Source organism: Zootoca vivipara, chromosome Z2, assembly GCF_965207765.1.
Source record: "Zootoca vivipara chromosome Z2, rZooViv2.hap1.1, whole genome shotgun sequence".
Taxonomy (NCBI): Eukaryota; Metazoa; Chordata; class Lepidosauria; order Squamata; family Lacertidae; genus Zootoca; species Zootoca vivipara.
The window spans coordinates 34,788,162-34,811,488 of NC_142585.1; the positions used below are offsets into that span (position 1 = coordinate 34,788,162).

General features: G+C 46.2%; 1 protein-coding gene across 1 annotated transcript in view; it reads left to right on the forward strand.

The window, feature by feature from the left end:
- Nucleotides 1-9,890: 9,890 nt before the first annotated feature.
- GPR107 (G protein-coupled receptor 107) overlaps nucleotides 9,891-23,327 on the forward strand; it is a 44,930-nt gene continuing 31,493 nt past the window's right edge. The window contains exons 1-3 of the mRNA XM_035112988.3: nucleotides 9,891-10,070; nucleotides 22,338-22,451; nucleotides 23,023-23,073. Of these exons, the coding sequence (XP_034968879.2) occupies nucleotides 9,909-10,070; nucleotides 22,338-22,451; nucleotides 23,023-23,073 (327 nt within the window). The 5' untranslated portion in view covers nucleotides 9,891-9,908. The remainder of the gene's footprint in view (nucleotides 10,071-22,337; nucleotides 22,452-23,022; nucleotides 23,074-23,327) is intronic.

The following is a 23,327-nucleotide window of genomic DNA, read 5'->3' on the forward strand; positions in this document are numbered from 1 at the left end:
TTTGACAGCCTTGGCAGAAGTATTTTGAGTGTGTTCCAGGACACAATGGACATGGCAGACCCGGTGTCGATCTCCATATAACATGGAGCTCCTTTGATGAGCACCGTGATGTGTAGATTGCATTGCGTCAGCAAGTTGGCTTGTCCAATCGAGGTTCCTGACGAGCAGTGGCAGTTGGTTAGTGTGAAACAGCTTTCGTTGGTGGACCGGAGTAAAGACTTGGCCTTGCGAAACGGTGAAGGGGACGTATCATATGGAGCTGACCGGCATACCTTCTCGATGTGTCCTTTTTTGAACACCGCCGACAGATGGCGTCCCTGAATCGGCATTTAGCGCGGGAATGGCAGCCTCCACAACCGGCAAAAGCTGATTGGGCTATGGGCTTTGATTTAAATTTTATGCGTTCTTGCTTGGTTTGGTGCACGTCATCGTCTTCATCTGAAGAAGAAGTATCGTGGCTGCTAACCTCCTCATGGTGCACCTGAATTGGCTTCTTAGTGGAGTGTGGGCTGCTGGCCTTGCGGATCTCCTGGGCGGAGAGTTCAGCAGCTTCTGCAGCTGCAGCCTCCTCCATGGCCTCCTGTAGCGTGAGGTCTGGCTTGGCGAGGAGGCGCTGCTGCAGACGGATGTTCCGGATTCCGCAGACGACTCGATCCATCAGGGTGTCGTCAAGGTCCCGGAACTCACAATGTAGGGCGGCCTTCCTGAGAGCAGCGATGTAATTGCTGATGGACTCCCCCTCGGCCTGGTTACTGTGGCAGAACACGTGGCGGGCAGCAATTTTAGGCGGCTTGGGCGCCTAGTGGGTAGAGCTTCTCTTGGAGCGTGTCCCATGCCACTGCCTTGATGGCTAGAGTTGCAACCAAGGCCCGGGCTGTCTCGAATACCTCGGGGCTGCATAGACTGAGGAAGAGACCCCGCTTCCGCTCATCAGACACCACTGCCAGCGCATTTGCTTAGAGGAAGCTAGCGAACTGAGCAAGGTACGTGTCCCATGATTCAGAGGCTGGTGCAAAGTTCCGATGCCTACGTGGAGGGCGATGGAGGGTGCACAGTGCTCTAGCCCAGTGTTTCTCAACCTTTTTTGGGCCACGGCACACTTGTTCTATGAAAAAAAATCCCGCGGCACACCAACTCTGTGCCGCCCTATATTTAGTTTAGTTTGGAGGGGAGACGAAGAACTGCTGCGCTGTAGCCAGGCGGACCCACCAGGCGCTCTCACCTGGGTTGGGGGGTGGCGAGGGGCCCTCTCCTCCCTATCTTTCCCTTTTCCCCTCACCTGGGGGGGGCTCCCTCCTTTTCCTCTTCTCCTGGGGCGGCTGGGGTGGCGACGGCTGCGGTGACGAGGCAGGGCCATCGCGTGGTGGGAGGTCCCGGGCTTCAGAGCTCTTCCCGGCCGCAGGCGGGCTCGCTGGGGGGCTTTAGCGGCTCCCCGCTTGATCCGCCGGGCCCAGGGGTCCGTCGATCCTCCAGTCGGGCGCTTTCGGTGTCGCTCCGGTGGGGTCGCGGGGGGGGGGGCCTCCAGCGGCTCCCCGGTCAATCCGCCGGGCTCACTTGGCGCCTGTGTACCGCCGCCGGCAGTCCCGGCGGTCCGGAGGCTAGGCTGGTGGCACGGGCACGCTGGTCGCTCTCAGGAGCTTTGCGCTGCCGTGCCGCGCACCATCTTGCCTCGCCGAAAGTCCGTCAGCAATGCAAAGCGCCCTTTTCCTCACCGCACGTCGCGGCACACAAGCCGGTGTCTCGCGGCACAGTACTGTGCCGCGGAACACCGGTTGAGAAACGCTGCTCTAGCCAGAACGGTCAGCTCTGAATGTGATTTTGCTCAGCGATTTAGCTCAGTGATCAGCTCAGTGATTGCATGTCCGATTCTGGCTGTGCTCTGCTGTCCTTCAATCCCACCTTCGTCGCCAGTGTTAAATTGTGGGTAAGCAGCAGACGACACAGTGGTTCTCCAAACAGCTCTTTATTTGAGTCAGAACAGAACTGAACTGAACTGCTGAGCCTGCCTGCTTTTATAGAGGCTGGCTCAAACAATGTATCAAACATAATTTAAAGTTCCCTCCTAAAGTTCCCTCCTAAAAACAACTGCCAGCCTTCTGATCAGCAAGCCCTAGGCTCTGTGGTTTAACCCACAGCACCACCTGCGTCCCTCTCTCTCTCTTACTTCATGTAAACCCTCTCTCTTACTTCATGTAAAACAGGTGTAGGTATAAAAACATTGTTTATATAAAAAGGTAAACAATATTCACACATAGCATCAGATCAAATCCAATATAGCAAATCTAAAATACCAACTGGTATTTTATCTTGCTCTTCAGCCAAAAAGGCTATCAGGGTCACTTAAAAAACAACTCCTCCAGGTTATTCTTATCCTTAGAGACATGGCACCAAAGGGAAAGTGGATTGGAAGGAGAAGGAAAGAAGCAAACTCGGTGACAAGATTGTATATACAAGAGGAGCACAGTGGGCCCTAATTTGAAGTACAGTAGGAACATAGGTTTTATGCTAATTAGGCTGCAGTTCTTCAGCTACTTACATGGGGGCAAGTCCCACTATACTGATTTGAAACTTAACTTCTCCATATACATGTATGGGATTGCCTGCAAAAGCTACTGTTTCAACTGATGCTTTCCTAGGGGCAGTTTCCAATTCCCCTCATCCCTGACCTTTGGCCATGTTTTCCGGGGCTGATGGGAGCTAGAGTTTAAAAACATCTGGAAGTCACCAGCTTTGGTACCTCTTTTACCGATACAGTTTTACTAAAGTTGCACTAGCAGATTTATTGTGGCATAAGCGTTGGATGAGGGATCCAGGTGGCGCTGTGGGTTAAACCACAGAGTCTAGGGCTTGCTGATCAGAAGGTCGGCAGTTCGAATCCCTGCAATGGGGTGAGCTCCCGTTGCTCGGTCCCAGCTCCTGCCCATCTAGCAGTTCGAAAGCACGTCAAAGTGCAAGTAGATAAATAGGGACCGCTCCAGCAGGAAGGTAAACGGTGTTTCCGTGCGCTGCTCTGGTTCGCCAGCAGCAGCTTTGTCATGCTGGCCACATGACCTGGAAGCTGTCTGCGGACAAACGCTGGCTCCCTCGGCCTATAGAGCGAGATGAGCGCCGCAACCCCAGAGTCGGACACGACTGGACCTGATGGTCAGGGGCCCCTTTACCTTTTTAAGCATTGGATGAGGGCAAGTAGCTCAAGGGTAGAGCATCTGCTTTGTAGGCAGGTCCCAGGTTCAATCCCTGGTATCTCCATGTAGGGTCGGGGAAGCCTGCAAACATGACCTGGGTGCTCTCTTGTGCTGTTGTTCCCAACAACTGGGATTCAGAAACAGGCTGCATCTGGAGGTGGATGTGAGCGGAGGTGTGCCAAACCAAGCCAACAGGCTCATTCAGTCCAGCATCCTGTTCTCACAAGGGCCATTCACATCCTCTGATGATGCTCTCTCATTTCTGCTTTGCTTTGGGGGACAACATTGCATTTCTTTCTCACTTTCTGTGTGTGTGATGGACCAGGAGTCAGCTTCGCCTGTTGAACAGCAGCCTGAAGGGGAGGGGAGGCGAGGCAAAGTGACTCGTACCCAGTCCCAGTCCAAAACCCATGCCCATGCCCCATAGCCACAGCCCATCCCAGTCCACTGCCCATGACTGGACCTGGGCCAGGGTGTGGGGCAGCACAGAGGGTCTCTGTTTCAATCATAGTCTCAGAGAGCAGCCGACAGACCTCAAAGAACTGTTGCCATTGAAGAAAAGACTGAGATACGCAGATCACTAGTCTCACCCTGTATGGAGAAAAGTTGTGTCTTGCTCTGCCCCCAGGGAATACCCTGATTTCCATCATGAAATGTGTATCCATTTATAATAATTGCTTTATTTATATCCCACCTTTCCTCCAAGGAGCTCAAGGTGGCGGTACATAGTTCTCCCCCTTCCCATGTTATTCCCACAACAACCCTGTGAGGTAGATTGAGCTAAGAGGCAGTGGCTGCCACAAGGTCATATACCCAGTGAGCTTTAGGGGGGGGGGAAGAGAGAGAGATTTGCATACTCTAACCACGACACCACATGGCCTCATTAATTGAGTCATTTCCTTTAATATTAATTACAGAAAACAAGGTGGTAAAGGGAAAAAAATACTGCTATATATGATGGTAGATGGAACATTATGCTGAACAGAGAATTCTTAATCTTTGTAGAATATATTGTGTTTTAAAAAATGTAATCTGAATCCTGAAATACTGTTCATGGGAAGAGGGGGTAATTCATGTTTATGTTAATACCCTAAACAGTATTTTAAAAAATATGCTTTTTTTATTTGTAAAATAAAACATATTGTAAAATGTTGTTATGCCCCCCCCCATTCTTGTTTGTAATTTGGGGAAAGGTTGGATTTCTAGGGGAAGGGGAGGGAGGGGGAGGACCCTGCAGCAAATTTAGGTAAAGGTAAAGGGGCCCCTGACCATCAGGTCCAGTCGTGTCCGACTCTGGGGTTGCGGCGCTCATCTCGCTCTATAGGCCGAGGGAGCCGGCGTTTGTCCGCAGACAGCTTCCGGGTCATGTGGCCAGCATGACAAAGCTGCTTCTGGCGAACCAGAGCAGCACACGGAATCGCTGTTTACCTTCCCACTGGAGCGGTCCCTATTTATCTACTTGCACTTTGATGTGCTTTTGAACTGCTAGATGGGCAGGAGCTGGTACCGAACAACAGGAGCTCACCCCGTTGCAGGGATTCGAACCACCGACCTTCTGATCAGCAAGCCCTTTAAGACACTTCAAATTAAGCTTTATTAAGCTCTATGCAGATTAAGGCCAAAACAAGGTTCTGTCCACTGAAGCAATATAGGCAAAATTGGTTGTTTTGAAACGTACTCTTTACTATTAATGGGGAAAATGCATCATCCCCCTCTCCTGGGAATTATTTCATGTCCCAGATAAGTTTCTGGGTGGAAAGTGGTGGGGGTGGGGTGAGCAAATAGTAACCCCCCTGCCCCTGCCAAACCTAACTGTGTAACATTAACTCAAAATAAAACCAGTGTGGAAACACTAATAGGAAGTAAGGGGGGCACCCTAGGATGGAGAGGAACAAAGGCCTCCATTTTTTATTTTAATGCTTTGAGGTTAGGGGTGCAAAATTACTTGAGAGGAAAGGGGATGGCCTGCTCTTGTGTTTTGAAAATAAACTTGTGAACATGGTGATAAATATTTATGCCAACAGGGAGTGGGATAAGACGCCTTATCACCTGCTAACTTCTGGCTGCAAAAGGCCGGCTGATGGTGGAAGAGCTCAGATGGAATGTGTATTGAAAATAAACTACAGTACAGAGAGGGAGAGGGAGGGAGGGAGGGAGAGAGAGAGTCCGCTTGTTGCTCTCTGAGCCAGGCTCATATTTGGTGAGGTCTGCCAAGCTTTTACCAGCTCTGTTGTATTTCCCTTTTACAGTAAAGAGCCTGACAAACACACATTTATAGCTGGCTTTTTTTCGGGCATGGTAGCAAATTTATGGGGAATTTTTTTATTCCTCTTGCTACATTTATGCTCTAACTGCAGCTTTATATACAGGGGTCAGGATATGTGCATCAAAACTGAGGAAAAAAGTGTTGGGCGGAAATGGAATGTTCTATTAACCCACAGAAGCATGGGTTGTAAATAAGCTGTCAACCCTATTTGTGGCTTGAGTTGGGTCACACCCTTCCTCAGGGGCAAAACAGCTTTATTTCACCTGGGTCAAAGATCCAGTTTGGCAGACCCCATGCACATTCACACACACACACACACACACACACACACACACACACAGGCTGGGAGCCTCAATGGTACCCCTCTGGAGGCTTCACCCGCGGCAACCAACCTGGCTTAGCTGCCCTCTATATAGGGTGTCACAGTGCTGGATGTGGTACACAAAGTGAATATGTTTGCAGATGACACCTTCCTAATTTTGCAAAATCCAATAACAGCCCTGGAACCACTTAAGCGGCAGTTAGAAGTGTATCATTGGGTAGCAGGATCGCAAATCAAGTATTCTAAATCCGTGGTCCTTCCTACCAATGTAGAGGACACTACAAGAGACTTGCTACTACTAACTCTCTGTTTGCCACAGCACATGGAAGATTTAAATACTTAGAGGTGTTAACCTTATTACAGACAATAAACTAGGATGTAGAAACTATCGGGCAGAGGTTTTCAACCTTTTTGAGTCCACAGCTCCTTTGACTAACTACATTCTTTCTGTGACACCTGTGGGGCTCTGGAGCCCAGTTATGTCACCCTTTGCATGCAGAGCTGGCAGCCCCTCACCCCTTTTCCAACACCCTCGCTTGTGGAGTGTTCCTCGCTCCTCCACATGCAGCTGCTGGGGGACCTTGGGCTAGTCACACTTTGAAGTCTCTCAGCCCCACTCACCTCACAGAGTGTTTGTTGTGGCGGAGGAAGGGGAAGGAGAATGTGAGCCGCTTTGAGACTCCTTTGGGCAGTGATATCAAATCCAAGCGGGATATCAAATCCAAACTCCTCCTCCTCATCCCTCCCCTCTCCCTGGTCTCTGAGCTGCCCCCCTCCAAAGAGATGTGCCTTCTCACACTGCCCTACAGGGGCCTGGGACTCATCTGTCCATTCCCAATAGCAAAGGCTGGCAGACTGGCTGGCTGAGCTCCCTTCTACCACTTGCTTGCTTACTCTGAGGCCACCTCAGCTCCTGGCAGCTAGCACCCCCTGGCCAGCCCCAGAGGCACCATTCGCCTGGGGAGCTTGTAGCCAGGGCTGCTGCAACAAACAGCTGTGCAAGCCTTTGAGAGGCAGAGATGCGAGAGGACATCAAAGCAGGGAGGGAAGGAAAGAGGGACCCCTGAGCATTATTCAAGGCACCCCAGGGTTCCACAGCATACTAGTTGAAAACCGCTGCTGTAGGGGATTGCATGAAGGCATTCAACAAGAACTTGGGAAATGGAAAAATATCAATCTTGGTCTAAATGTGTTTTTATATTCCTGTATTTATGTTCTTATAGTTTTTTTCAAGTTTGCCTGTTTCCATCCCTCCTCTTCAGTTAAAGAGATGGCAAAACATACTCAATGCATTTGTACTGGGAGGCAAAAAATCTAGGATAAGCAACAAAACTATAGACGTAGAACAAACAGAGGGATGGAAATGCTTAACTTAATGTTATATTTTGCTGCTTTTCAAATCAAATCCTTGATCCCACTGCTTAGGAGAACCCCGAGAGAAGGGGAGAGGGGCTATTTTGTTCGAATCCATATGCAGCATGTTGTGACGTGGGGTTTGTGATTTCAGCTCTCTTGACAAAACATGCTGGAGACAGTTCTCTAGTAACAGCTCTTTATTAAAGTGAACAAGACTGAAGACTGAGGAGAGGAAAGCTACATTTATAGGGACAGGGGACTAGCTAGGAAGGGATACATTTTGGAGGGAACAATATCAGGCAATCACAGTGCTGCCTTTTGGAGGGAACCAGTAAGACAGAGGATCCAAATACAGCAGCTTAAATGAACCAATAGTAGCTGTACCCTCTGGAACCAAAAGGCAGTTACTTTATCCTAATGCAAATACAGACAATAATAATACAGATATAAAATCCTTTGACTCAATACACAACACAGCAGATCCATATGACCTGAATACACTTCCCTAATATACAGCAATCTATTTGATAATGAAGGGGTGGTGTGGTGCTAGAGGCCTTGGAACTGTATGGGAATCAGAATTTAGACACCCAAATGAAGATAATAAATGGGAGGGTATCTGGACACACACACACACACACTTCAAACCACCCATGCTTGCTTACAGGAGGCCTTGCTCAAGGTAATCTTCCACTGGCCCTGGATACCAGTCAGGCTTGCAAAAAATAATCCCTCCCTTTCATGTTGGAAGGGTTGGGGAAAACATGGTTCATTTATTCATGTTTTGTGGGAATGTCTCCATGTTAAAAACTTTTGGAATAGAATATTCTCCATTATATCCACCATGATAAGCCAGCCCCTTTATTCAAATCCTGCCTTAGCCCTACTATCTTGGGACATGGGCTCCATTCTCCACCACAGAGAACTAGACAGTTTCTTACTGACTGCAGCACAATTAGTGATAGCTCAGCAATGGAAGAACCAGGCTGAAATACTCCTGAGCATATGGGGAAAAATATATGGAATACAGTACAGCAAAGTCTGAGGAGGGCAGACTTGCATCTAAAGTCAATGGATAGGAACAAACACTATTAGATGTAATGCTAGATAAGTGTTTAATGGTTCCTGTATTTGTTCAAAAACAAATAGAAAAATTGTTATAACTTTGGGCAACCAAAAGCCACTTGCTGTCTTCACGTGACATCTAGTGGTCACTGTGAAGATGACATCTTTCTATGCAAGTGGAATTTATATGCAAGAAAAAATGCAGGCCAGTTTTGGCTTGGGTGGGGTGCTGGGTTTAAGAACATAAGAGCCATGCTGGATCAGGCCACTGGCCCAACTTGTCCAGCATCTTGTTCTCACAGTGGCCACCCAAATGCCCCAATGGGAAGCCCAAAAGCAGGGCATGTTTGCAACAGCAAGACTGTCTTCACTTTTGATTCTCAGCAACTAGTACTGTATTCAGAAGCATCACTGCCTCAGGCCAGGTTTTGCTGGGCTTGGATCCCGAGCTACAGAAAACTAATGGGAACCCTCAATGCTATGACTCACAAGGATGAACCAAATGGATTAGATTGGACCATAGCTGCCAAGTTTTCCCTTTTCTCGCGAGGAAGCCTATTCAGCATAAGGGAAAATCCCTTTAAAAAAGGGATAACTTGGCAGCTATGGATTGGACTAAGGCAGTGTTTCCCAATCTTGGGTCTCTAGCTGTTTTGGGACTACAACCCCCATAATCCCTAACTAGCAGGACCAGTGGTCAGGGATGATGGGATTTGTAGTCCAAAAATAGCTGGAGTCCCAAGATTGGGAAACACTGGACTAAGGAAGCCATGCAGTGTTTTTGAGTGCATTAAGAGAGAATGAAGGTCCACTCCCGATGTGAATTTGTTCCTTTTTTAAAAAAGGCATCTAAGTTGGTGGCCCTCACTGCCTTCTGTGGCAGTTCCATAGTTCAACTATGCAAAGCATGAAGAAATACTTTCTTTTATCTGTCCTGAATCTTCCTACATCCAGTTTTCTTGGATATAAGAGCGAAACTCCCCCCCCCCATCCGCTTTCTTCATGCCACACATAATTTTGTACACCTATATCCCCCCCCCCCAACTTCCCTTTTCTCTTAACCGAAAAGCTCTAAATGCTGCAGCCTTTCCTCATAGGGGATTCGCTCCACACAACCTGATCATTTTGGTGGACCTGTAGCTTTAGCCCAATCCCAGATACCTAAAAATCTTGTGTTTGATTTATTATCTTTTATTTATTTATTTTACAAGAGTTATATAGTGCTTGACTGTAATAACACCTCAGAGCGGTTTACAATTAGAATCAAAAGATCGCTAAAAAAAATAGTTTAAAGCAACTATTTAAAGCATTCACAGATAATAATTAAGTAAAATCAGGAATAAGGGATTGGGGCCAGGAAGCTCGCCGGGTCTGACTTTGCGGCCAGCCACTGCCTCTCTCAGCCTAAACTACCTCACAGGGTTGTTGTGAGGATAAGATGGAAGGGAGGGGAGATCCACCTATGCCACCTTAAGCTTCTTGGAGGAAATAATTCCATATATGGGGTTTTTGATTGCCCCGCTCATCCCTTAGGTGAGAAAAAACCCCGCGGCTTCCAAGGCTCGTCGCTTTCGAAGGTGTGAGGCCCTAGTAAACGTTTCTCTAGTCTAGCCCATCTCTCTATGATCCCTGCTGCTGTAGCGTAGTTTCCGGTCTGTTCCTCTTCCTCCTCCACGTCGCCCCTTGACCCCGGAAGTAGGAGGGGCCTGCGAGGATGGCCAGTGTTGATGCTGGAATAAACATGGCGTCGTGCAGGAGCAGGAGAGGCGGTGGCGGTTCCTGCTTGGTTCCTTCGCCTAAGGCGGCGCTGATCCTGCTGGCGGCTCTGCTCCTGGGGGACCCCGCGCGGGCCCGAGTTCACCACCTCACTCTCAAAGTAGGCCCGCTGGAGGGGGGCATGAGGGTTGGGGGAAAGGAGGGGGAGGAGAGAAAAGGAGAGGAGCGAATCGGGCGGGTCACGGGGCCGGTGTGGCGAGGGTTGAACCCGGCGAGACAACTTCTTCCACCCTGCTAGGACTGCGATCACTGCTTGCCCTTTTTCGGCAGGAGACCCTTTGAAAGACAGTGGGCAGTGACCAGTGCGTTCTACTCTTGAGTAGGACTTCGTTGGATGAAGCCCATCCTTATCGTTATTGGGTTGTAGGCAGTGTTGAGGCCTATTCGAGACTAAACAATTGAAATCGGTGGGTAATGGATCGGAAATAAACAACAACAACAATACCCAAGAGGAGACCTCTTGAAATTGATCCGTGTGGCTGACTCTGGGGTCACTGGCCTCCCGTGGGTATTGTAGGACTTAGATGGCTAAAACTGTTTTTATTGGGTTGTAGCCTGGTTTAATGTTACTCAGTGTAGGCCCTTTGAAATTGATGGTTATGACTGACTTGGTGTCATTGATTTCCAGTGGGTCACCTCTGAGAAGGACTTAATGGTGATTTTTCTGGATTCATTTCAGTTGGGGGTTTGGCTGGTATTTGATACAGAAACTGCTTTGGCCACCCTGTATGATATCCTCTGGCAGAAGAGAGACATGGGAAAGGCATCCCTGTCAATTCTTTACCTCAGCGGTCCTTCTAGAGAAACTGTCTTGAGTTGTGGGTTGAGTGGTTCTGCTTTGTGGTAGTTCTAGTACTACTTGGATGGTTGTTTTCAGGGGGTAATGTTTGGGAAGTGCTCTTTGGCCACATGGAGCCTTCAATGTGGGGTACCTCAGGGTTTGATCTCCCCCGCTTATGCTGATCAACATCTACATGAAACTGCTGAATGGGGTCATCCGGGGTTCTGTTAGCAACATGCTGATGACATACAACTCTACTTTTCCTTTACATCTGTAGGTGTGGCAGTGGATGTGCCAACAAACTGAAGCTCAATCCAGATAAAGCACTGTTGGTGGGTGGTTCCCTAAGACTGGTTGGATAGGAGGTTGCCTGTTCCTGATGGGGTTACACTCCTTCTGAAGGAGCAGGTATGTAGGTTAGGGGTCCTTCTGGACCCTTTGATTTTGTTTGAGGCTCAAGTGGCCTCAGTGGCAGAGAGTGCCTTCCATCAGTTTTGGCTGGTGGCACAGCTGTGCCCCATCTGGACAGGAATAGCCTAACTTATGCCGCCTATGCTCTGGTAACCTCTCGGTTAGACTACTGCAATGCATTGTATATATGGGGTGCCTCTGAAGACAGTTTGGAAACTTCAGCTGGTGCAGAGTTCAGTGGGGAAGGACATATTGCACCAATCCTGGCCCACCTGCACTGACTGCGAAGTAGTTTCTGGGCACAATTCAGAGTGCTGGTTTTGACCTATGAAGTCTTAAACGGCTCAGGATCACACTACTTCAAGGACCATCTCTCCCTATCAGTGTTCAAAATTAGCCAGGTGCCTGGTGCATTTGCACCTGGCTATCAACCACTTGTCACCAAGCGAAGATGCCGGGGTGCCAGAATGGTGCCTGGCATCTCCACCATCTGAAGGTGCATGCCTGAGGATCATTGGATCTGGACTGTTTTTACACACTAATACCACATCCTGTAAGAATTCTATTATGTTTTATCTGTACACTTGGAATTAGTTTCAAGAATCAGAATGCTTTTTCTGTGCAGCCTGAGTAAGAACAGTCACCATTAAGAAAAAGAGGTAGGAATAGGCCAGTAGACTGTCTCTGGATCACCTCAAAGCTGTATTCTAAGGAAGTCAGACCTACCTCTGTGTGGGGGGACCTGCCACAGAGAAGGTGCTGTCCTGTCAGGGTTCAGAGGGTGGTGGAACTACCAAGAGGGTCCCCTCTGTGAATCTTAAGCTCAGTGAATCTTTAGGGCTCTAAACTAAGGTTACCAGATCTTTTTCAATGTATCTGGGGGCACTTTTAAACTTCAATGGATTTTCTATGGGGACCGATTTGTAAATCCGGGGACTGTCCCCTGGAAACGGGGACGTCTGGTAACCTTACTCTAAACCAGGCATCCCCAAACTTCGGCCCTCCAGATGTTTTGGATTACAATTCCCATCTTCCCCAACCACTGGTCCTGTTAGCTAGGGATCATGGGAGTTGTAGGAAAAAAACATCTGGAGGGCCGCAGTTTGGGGGTGCCTGCTCTAAACATTAACCTGATCATCTTGAATTGGGCCTGGAAACATTTAAATGAGTAACTTAGATATGTTAAGTTCAAGGGATCAATTATGAGTAGGACTAAGTTGCATACAACCTATTCTTATTGTTAGCAATATAATTAAAGGTTATTAGTGTTTAGTAATTGGGATGATAATGAGTGTTTAGTAATTGGGATGATAATGAGCGTTACAGTAAGCCTGCAACTTATATGGAGGTTATGTTTCAGGTATCACACCAAAAGCCAAAATTGTATATAATCAAAACACATTGGGTTCAATGTTGTGTGGGATTACCAAAGTTATTTTTTCAAGAATTCTGTCCCCTTAAAGAATTGCTACCCACTTAAATCTGAATGTGCAGAAGTTAAATATGCATAAATTACAGGTGTGGTGGTTAGTTTGAGATAACACTCTGTATGTAGCTGCTGATAGGCATATGGGCCTAGGTGTTGTGGTTATCATGTGGCATGTCCATTGCCTGCTCATCTAGTTATTATGGGCACAGCTCTGTTTGTGCAGCTTGAGGGTATGAACAATTGCTTGAGCCACTTCAGAACCCTGTGTTGTCAGTAGAATTTGGGAATATGAGTTATCGTGCCTTAGCTAGGGCTGTGCTTCCCTAGAGGACTCTTGTTCAGAGCCTGGGTGCTCTCCTGAAGCCATTACTGAGCCTGGATATCCAGATCTTGGCAGTAAACTGGAACGCCATAGGACAGCAGATGTGTTAGATCTGGCCATGATAACATTCCTTGGTTACATCTAATGTGGACTGCTCTAATATATTCTGTGCAACTCTGCCTTTTCAACTGTGTTTAGAAACTTGAAGCTTTCTCTGAATGCTGCAGAAAGGTGTTGAATGGGAACAGTTACAGGAACTTGTGTGGCTCTTGGGGCAGAACTCAAAGTGTTGATCACGACCTGGAAGTTCTAGAAAGACCAGGTTACTCAAAGAACCACTTTCTTATCAATGAACCTGCCTTTTGAGATCTTCCAGAAAGTCTTTTTGCCAATTCTTCTAGTATCCAAGGCACATGTGGCAGGGATGGGCCTCTTTAGGGGTTGTGCCCAGCCATGGAATTCCCTTCCTATCAATCTCCTTCTGCTCTCAGGAAAAGACTTTATTCAGATAGTCATTTAGCCTTTCATGCTGCTTTGACTCTTTCCCCCATTTATGGCTGCTTGTACTTATGGCTTGTACTTATGGCTGCTGTTAGGTGTTTGTTTATCTGTTGCTTTAAAAAATATATCTTTTTTAAAAAGCCAATGTAGACAGTACTGAGCTAGACTAAAGGTTTGGCTCATAAGGGAAATTCTTATGCTTTAATAAATAATGATGAAAGACCATTTCTGTCCTGTCCTTTCTCTTAGGAGCTCAAGACAGTGTAGTTCATTATTCCCTCTATCACCTCCCCACCTCATTTTATCCTCTTTATCCTAACCTCTATGACTGGCCAAACGATCACCTTCCAAGCTTCTTGGCAATGTGGGAGACTTTAATTTTAGTCTCCGTCAGACCCCCCCCCCCAAAAAAAAAAACTCATCACAACAATCCTTTGAGGAGGTTAGGCTAAGACAGTGACCACCAGTTACTCAGTGAGCTTCATAGTCAAATGGAATTGGAACTTGGGAGTTTCCCACCTTGGTGTTACTTATACACAAACACCATTAATGAGGACTATTGTACTGTAAGTTCAGATCTTTGAAAGTCCTCCAAGTTCAGGATATTAATTATTTTATCTTATGGCAGCTAATAGCACTAAACTTTTAAGATGGTAAAGCGCAGGATCATAGGAACCTGCCTTATCTGGGAAAGGGCTCAGTGGTAGAGCATCTGCTTTGCATGCAGATGGTTGAAGGTGCAACGGTTCAACTCATAGCACCTCCTTCTAGGGTTGGGAGAGGCTGCCTGACTGGACTAGGTGGATCCAATGGTGGGACTCAGTTTAAAGCAGCTTCCTATGCACACTGAGTCAGGCTGTTGGTCCATCTAGCTCAGCATTGTTTACACTTAACTAGCAGCAACTCTCCAAGGTTCAGAATTGATTCTTTCCTGACAATGCCAGGGCCTGAACCTGGAGCCTCCTGCATCCAGATCATGCAGTGTAATGTGTAGGAAAGCCTACAATCATAGGGATTCCAAAATATGCTTCAATCCAGGTCACATCCATGCTGTACATTTAATGCACATGGCTTCTCTGAAAGAATCAAGGGAACTGTAGTTAACCACTCACAGTCGCAATTCCCAGAGCTCTTAACAACCTACAGTTCCCAGGATTATTTGGAAGGTAGGTCACATGCTGGACTTTCTGCATGCAAAGCTGGTGCCTCTCCCTAAAAAATAAAGGAAGATTCTAGTCTTTGCAGTTTGTAGTTCTGGAGAAAGGACTGAGTGGTCAGGGATGGAGGCCAGGCTTCAATGCTGGGGGTCGGGGACATTCCACAGTGTTGGAACCCTGGCTGGGAAAGCCCTGCCCTTTGTAAGCTAAGCTTCATTCCACTTCATTCCATGATGTGGCATGTGTTGAGCTAAGCATACCAGAAGGTGTGGATGGCCTGGTTTGCCATCATCTTAGGCAGTGTTATAATTGCACCCATTACAATCTTGTTTCATCCCCTCCCGTTTCTTGTTCAGTTTTTTCTGAAGCTGTCAGGAAAGACCCAACAACAAAAATGCTTACTCATTCTTTAGCTCATGGCTCAGTTGAGCAATGCCCCTTTTAGCAGGTCATTTCCTTCTGTTGTAAGGACTAGTGCATAACGTTTGAGTGCCTCAAACTGGAAAACTGCAGGTGAATAAAAGCTTCAGGTTAATTTGCCTTCTCCAAACTCACCTTGTCTTTGCTCTCTTCATTACACAGGGACAAAAGAAATAAACATGTAAGCTATTGGACATTCTATAAATCAGGGGTGTGGAAACTTTTTCAAGATGAGTGAGTGCCCATTCCCTTCTGGACAACATTCTGGGGGCTTCATGCCAATGGTGGGCTTGGCCAGAGGCAAAAGTGGGCCAAGCCATGTATGTGACTCACCCACATGCCAGCTAATCAAAGCTTGGAGATTTTTATACATACTGTACAGAGAAATGTGAGGGCCTGGGGGGGGGGGGACCCAGAAAAAGTTGGGAAGAAATTGCAATAAACTAGAGTGCAACTATTTATTTGCTTCAGTTTCATGTCAACTTCTCTGGTTCTGACATGCCCTTGTTTCCCCTAATGTTTTCTGTCCGCTCCTCCCCCAGCCTTTGCATCTTCACGTACACACATCTCCATCCTCCATTCAGGGAATCAAAAGGCATTGTCACAGTTCAAGTGTGTTCCAGCCAAGCAAAAGCACTTGAGAAGAGTGTGAAGGGGTGTGGCCTGGGGAAAGGGGTGTGGCCCAGGAAGTGTCCCGGGAGCCAGATAGAGAAACCTAGAGGGCCGCTTCTGGTCCCCAGACCTGAGGCTTTCCCACCCTTACTGTAACCCACTTTTCAAAATTGTTTGTGGGAGGAAAAGTAGGTCCTGACCCAACTTTCTAGGGATGTTTGTTTAACAGTAATGTTGAAGTTTACAAGCATAATTTTTCTCCGCCAGTGCTTTGCTGCTTGCTACTTCTAACTTTCTCAGCATTGCAGGAGTGCAACCCTCTGTCTGAAAACTTTCTCCACCCCTAGAAGCCATTGTTTGGCTTTCTATGTTGTATAAACAAGGCCACTGTGTACTGTTCTGGTTGCAGCACCTCAAAAAGGATTTTGTAGAGGCGGGGATGGGCTGCTAAACTAATTAAGGAGCTGGATCAACTCCTCTGTGAGGAGATGTTACAACTTTTTGAGGCTTCCCATTGGGGCATCTGGTTGGCCACTGCTGGACTGGAGGAACCTTTAGCTTGAGATTCAATCAAGTACTTGTTTTGCTTTTTGTTCTTGCATGGCCTGAAGTCTGCTGCACCTTATGTCAAGCGACCTAAGGTCATGTCAGCAGGAAGTCAACATTGTTGGTATTAGGTACACATCCACGGGAATTTTAACAGGTACAGCTTAGCACTGCTGAGAGGTAAAGCATTTGCCTAAATTAGCTATGTTCCAATTGGAGGTTAAAACTATGAGAGCTGGGCTGGGGGATCCTTGTTCCCTTTCCCTTTAGCCCCTGAAATCCTGGAGAGATGCTGCCAGTCAGTGTAGGCAGTACTGAGCTGGACTGACCAATGGTCTGACTCGGTATAAGGCAGCTTCCTATGTTCCTGTTTGACTCTGCATTTTATTCAGAACCATGAGGACTACAATGTGGTAAACAAAGGGCCCTAGTTCAGTGGTAGAACACCTTCTTTTCCTATAGAAAGAAATGGGTCCAATGCCTGGCATTTCTAGGTAACTTTCAACTGGGAAAGCCTGGAGAGCTACTTCCAGTTCTGAAGTAGGTGGGCCAACACTTTCACAGAATTATAGAATTGTAATATTAGAAGGTACCCCAGGGGTCATGTGTTCTAGTTCAACCCCCTACAGTGCAGAATTTGCAATGCAAATCTGCAGTGCAATGCTTTGACTTTATAAGGCACCTTGCAATATTCCTGATGTAATGCATCTTTTGAAATCCTTAGATATTTGAGTAAGAGCCTGCTTAACTGATATCCACTTAAGACTGCAATTCTATGCAGACTTGGGAGTGAGCCTGATGGACTCTGAGTAACATAGTTGCACTGTAATGAAAGCTGAATCCTGTATTGATCTGATTAGCCACTGTAGGAAAAACAGGATGTGGACCAAAATAGCCAATCTGTGTGATTCATTGGGGCTGTGCAATGCTCTGTATATAACATATCCCATGGAACACATCGGGACTTTCCTAGTGATTTTGCAGAGAGACTGTAGCTCAACTGTAGAGTGTTTGTTTGGTGTGCAAATAAAATGACTGTTGTACCATTGGTGTGGCCAGGCTTCTGTATCTTCACTTGCAGTGGCAAGTGCACCCCTACTTTTCTCCCAACTTTGGCATTGCTGAGATGAGTAACAACTCAGAAGATGTGAACAGTGATCCCAGGTGTGATATTTGGTGGTGGCAGGCTTGACATCGAAGGTGATCACTGGGTAGGCGTGTTCCGTGGAGTCCCTCACACACATGCAGGACCATCTTGGGAAGCACCTACTACCAGAGAGGTTTTTTGTTTTTGTTTTGTTTTTTTGCTTTCACTGTTGCACAATTCCATTGGCAAATTTTCTTTGAGTGGGGAACCTCCTTGGCCATTGTATGTCCAAGATGTTAGAATCGCTTCACTTTCAAGGGCAGGATTCTGGTGGACCACAACATATGAAGCCCCTCTGGTTCAGTGCTTTTGAGCCTTATGCATTTAGGGTTGCCAGACTCAATAGAGGACAGGACTTCTGTGCCTTTAATTGCCCTGCTCTCTTTTGAGTCTGGAAACCTTAAAGAGAAGCCAGCAGACCCTTTGCTTGGAAATTAAACAAAGGGTCTGCTGGTTTCTCTCTAAGGTTTCCAGACTCAAAAGAGAGCAGGGCAATTAAAGGCACAGAAGTCCTGTACTCTGTTGAGTCTGGCAACCCTATGTGCATTTATTATTATTTTCATTTTTTATTATTGCATCTATATGGGGTTGGACTGGATGGCCCTTGTGGTCTCTTCCAACTCTATGATTCTATGATTCTATATCCCCTTTTTCTCCAAGGAGGTCAAGGTCGCATACAAGGTTTCCCTTCTCATTTAATCCCCACAAAGATTCTGTGAGGTACCGTAGATTAGACTGAAAAGATGCAGTGGTCCAAGTGAGTTTCATAGCTGAATGAGGATTTGAACTCTGTTCTCCCTGGCCCTAGCCCGACACACTAATCACTGTACCACACTCTCTATTATTATTCATTAAACCTACTAGCCCCTTTAAAAAATGAAAATAACTATTTAATTTAATGGCACTTATGCTGCTTAATTGCTAGCATTTGGGTGTGTGGCATGCTTAAAAATAACTCTACAAAGAACAAAATGAAAAAATAGTACTGCCATTTGTTAGGAGGTTTGCCATGGTCTTCTGATCCTCTTATGCATGATTGGTGACCTGGTATTGTGGTTTCTCAAGCTGCAAGTACAGACATGCGTCATTAAGCAAGAGCATGGATGGGGTAAACAAAAGTAGATGTGTGAGGCTGATGCTTGAAAGTAAAACTATGCTGATTTTATTTTTCTCCCTTGTCAGTTTCCTCCATCACATCTTACTCATTTCCCTTGCCGGCGTGCAGTTCTTTCTCAGAAGTTGCAAAACACTTGTAACCGAAACTGTAGAATAATGGGCTGCATAGATAATATATACATTTGAAATCTCAACATGGTTCTATGAGTAATTCAGTCTTGTGAAATTCAGCTGCTAGGTATAGGGAGAGACCAATCCAGCATTTAAAAAATGCTATTAATGGTAAATTGGCATGCTTATATTGCTTAAAATTAAGGGTTTGAACTGATAGTTAATGCATTTCCTTTTTTATTTTCTGGTCTGTGATTCCCCCACCCCAAGTTACTGTATTCTTGTCTGAGCATCCTTGGACTCCCCCCCCCCCAATATTTTAGGCCTATTGTTTTCGTATACTGTATTTATACAAGAAGCAATTATCAATGTTCAACAATCCCCCCTTCAGAAGTACCAAATTTATATTTAATTACATTTAACTTTCAAGTCATTTCAGTTTTTAAACAAATGTGTCATTTCACAAGTTGCCATGTGTCCTTGGAGGCCTGTAATCATGTTCTGTTGATTTTTCATATGTACAGTAATAAAACTTTGCTAGGTTGATTGAAAAGAACAGTAGTGGTTTTCTTGTCCGGCTCTCTTGAACTTCTTTATAATGGCAGGTATAGGGTTTAGGTGTTCTTTATAAACTGCTTAGAGGTCTTCTGTTGAACAAGCAGCATATAAATTGTGTTCAATTAAAAAAAAAGACTATGCAAGGTTGATTGAATTCTTCCCTCTGTCTATTTTGAAAAAAGGGTGGTGGGTATGACTCAAAGCAGGTTATTTCTTCAGACTTTAGCTGTGAGATGTGGTTAGGGTTTGTAAGAATTCCTCTCCCTCTCTCTCTCTCTCTCTCTCTCTCTCTCTCTCTCTCTCCATACATACACACATATGCGCACATGCACACACGCACACACACACTAGCTGACGCAGTAATTTCAGGGATCCCGACAGGGCATGAAGAGAAAACCCTCCCCTGCTGTTGACCCCCTACTTTCTTAAGTACTGTAGTGGCAAATGCAGGTTCAGCATTCAATACTTTGACACATTCCCATGTTCTTGTTAATCATAGCATCCATAGTTGGCTTTTGTGTGTGTGGACATGCCCCCTAGGGCCTTAGTCACAATTTCCAGTCCTGTTTCATGAGATCCTTTAGCTCCCTCATTGTACATGGGCTGTGGTGACGTTGCCCCCTACTGATTAAACCAGAAAGTGTTGCTCTTCAGATTTCAAGTGCTCCAAGCTTGCTCTTGTTTGTGTCTCAGTGATAAATCTAGCGGGTGTCTTAAGAATCTCTGTCTCTGTGGCAAGTCCTGGACATTTCACATGCAACTGATTTCCATTGAGTAAATGTAACACACTTCTTAACTGGAAGCAATGGCCAGAGAAACAGCGCTGCAGATAACTGGACCTCCATCAGCAAGCCGGGTGTGTGCTCTTGAGGCTGGGTGTGTGTGGGAAAACAGAACCATAAGGTGTATCTTGGGCAGGGCAGATTGTCATTTGAATGAATCGCTCCTTGTCCGCCTTCCATGGCACAGGCAGAGACTTGCAGCTGTGGTTTTATTTTGCATAGCAACACATGGTGTCCTCCAGATGTTCTTGGACTCCAACTCCCATCAGCTGGCTGGGGCCTGAGGCGAGTTGGAGTCCAACAGCATCTGAAGCAGCACCAGGTTGTTGAAAGCTGGTACAGCTTGTCCCTTTAGGCGGGGGTGGCCAGCATGGTGCCTTCTAGATATGACCGTTTGGCCAGGCTGCCTGCGGCTGATAGTAGCTGGAGTCCAAACAACAACTACAGGGTGCCAAGATGCCCTGCATTGCTTTTATTTATTTATTGCATTTATATCCTAACTTTTTCTCTAATGAGCTCAAGGTGGCATATATGTTTCTTTTTCTCCCTCATCTAATCCCCACAACAATCCTGTGAGGTAGGTTAGTCTGATAGAGGCAGTGACTGGCCCCAAGTTCACCCAGCTTCATGGCTGAATGAGTATTTGAACCCTAGTCTTTCTCAGGTTCTAGTACAGGGGTCAGCAAGGTTTACCTTGCCTGGGCTGGTTCACTCCAGCGGAGATCCCTCTGTGGGCCAGATTGTGTGCCCGCGCCCATAGTTTTTGGCGTCTGCGCAGATGCGAGTTTTGGCGTCATGGAAGCGAGTCCCCATGCCGTGCCGGTTTAGCGCAGTGTGCAGGGACTCACCGAGTTGGTGACTCGGCTCGTGGGCTGGTTAAACGGCCCCCATGTGCCGCTTGTGGCCCATGGGCTTTAGGTTGCTGACTAGTATGACACTCTAACCACGGCACCACATTACACCAATGACAGGCTGCAAGAGCCTATGCTCCTACCTCTCTAGAGTGCCATTCTCCTCTCCCTCTGTGGACTTGACCAGGTTAACAGATATGTCAGTACCACCTTTTAAACCAAGGTTGCCAGCCACTAACCAGTTTCCCTCTCAACCAGGGTTTGCTAACTACCGTAGTTTCAAACCCTGATTTTCAAATCCTTCTTCAAGGCAAACCCAGATTGACAGTAACCATTGTTAGGTTAATGCAAATGAACGGAGGATATCATGTTTGTGGAGAGCACATTATCCTGGAGCCTATCCCCCATAATACCTTTAATCACAATGAGGCTAAGACTATAATTATATCATGGTTTTGCCCATTCTCCTCCTATATCTCCTAATGGCATCAAAGCCCAAGAAGGCTAGAACGTGCTGCTCATATTTTTGTTATGATTGACCAGATGGTTCCCTTTCAGGAATCTTTGGCAATGCCTGCCTAATTCTGACAATTTCCCTCAAAACCTTCAAGTATACTTCAAGCTCCACTTGGTTTGGAATTATTCCTGGCTTGGACTTTCCCTTTGTGGGCTTGGTAAAGATACATCATTGGCTTAGTCCCTTTTCTCTGGACACTTCTGTATTTTGTGTTAGCATCATCTCTTTTTTGGTACTGTTTTTCAACAGTCTCTCCTTTTACTTCTTTTCCCCTTCGACGTTATACTGGATACAACATTGTCTTACATTGGGTGTAACTAAGAGACTCTATGATGATATATATATAACATTCTTTTGTAATTCAATATTTTTTAAAATAAAAATTATTATTTTTTTAAAAAAACCAGCTTTTTTTATTATAATTTGGATTCTCCGCAAGCTGTTTTGGGACTTGGTTGAAGGACTGGAAAGGTGGGAAGCTATAAATCCCTATACAATGGGAGACAAGTCACAATCTTGAGTGTAGTTTTGGCTGGTGCCCACTGAGGCTGGTGGGGCAGAAGGCAGGGAGCCCAAGCATTAGGTGGAGCCAAAGCCAATGACAGGTACAGCTACAGTCAATGGTGGGTGAAAAGCCGAAGCCAATGAGAGGCAGAGACAAGTAATTCTAGGTCTAGCCTCATCCTCATCCTCCCTCCCTATTGAGTTCTAAAAGGTGTAACACTGAGACTGCCAGGCAGGGTCATCCTTATGGAAGCAAGCAAAAAAGGGGCTGGCTGTTGGTAGACTTATCCATAGAATTGTAGAGTTGGAAGGGACTCTGAGGATCATCTAGTCCTACTTTCTGCATTGCAGGAATATGCAGCTGTCCTATATAGGGATTAAACCTGTGGCCTTGGTGGTATCAGCAGCATGTTCTAACCAACTGAGCTATGCTGAAACACTTGAGGTCTGTGGGGCAGCATCCCACCTGCCCAAATGGCCCCCCTCTGCTCCTTGAGTGACAAGGCATTCACCAACCCCAGTGACAAGTGCCCTCCCTGCCCATCCCTGCATCAGCTTGCCTCACTGCAGCTTGTAAATAAGCCCTGTTTCCTTTCTTCCAGGAAGACGTACGTCAGAAAGTCCATCTGAACACCTTCGGCTTCTTCAAAGATGGCTTCATGATGGTCAACGTGCACAACCTCTCAGTAAAACCAGTCGGAGTGAAAGACTTCCTGGTAGGCATCCCTTTTGTATTTTGCACCCCAACTGAAGGAACACCCCCCATGCCTTCATGGAAGGGTTGGGCAGTCAAAGGGAGGGTCATGAATTGGGATCAAACACCACTTGGCCCTTTGCAAAGGTCTATACTTTTGAGCCAGAAGTGGTGGTCAGAGCCCTTGACTTTCCAGATGCTGCTGGACTTCAATTCTCATCAGACTCAGGTAACTAATAACCAGGGATGATGGTAGTTCCTAGAATTGTAGAGTTGGAAGGGACCCCAAGGGTTATCTAATCCAACCCCTGCAGTGCAGGAATCAAAGTTACAGAATCCTTGGCAGATGGCCACCTAACCTTTGTTTAAACACTTCCAGTGACAGTGCCACTTTCTGAGAGAGGCGTTGTTTTTTTTAATTTCATTTATATACTGCTTTAGCAAAGTTTTTCTAATATGAGAAATGACTGCTTTTATCAAGAAGTAAAAAGCTTGATTACCGTTTTTCACACATACTTAGAATCTGTTGAAAACCTTGAATTTTAATGATTCATTCTTTGGGAAAAAAATGTATGTGCTTTTTTCTTTTTTAGGTGGGATTCAGTTTAGACCGAACACGGAATGATGGATTCTCCACTTATCTGGTAAGGCCATAGGTTGAGTACATTCTAGCTCAGACAAGACCAATTAGAACACCCAAATTTATCATTGTTTTCTGCTGAGTTCTTTTGGCTGATGAAGAAGAATGCTCTGCCTTGTACAAATCCATCTTGGACACAACATGGACTGAGGTGACAATGTATTGGTAGTACCTCCTTAGATTTATGTCTGCTTCTCTGAAAAAGTGATGTTATTGCTACGTGAAACCCTCTGGTGGACCTATCCAGCTGTTTAAAAA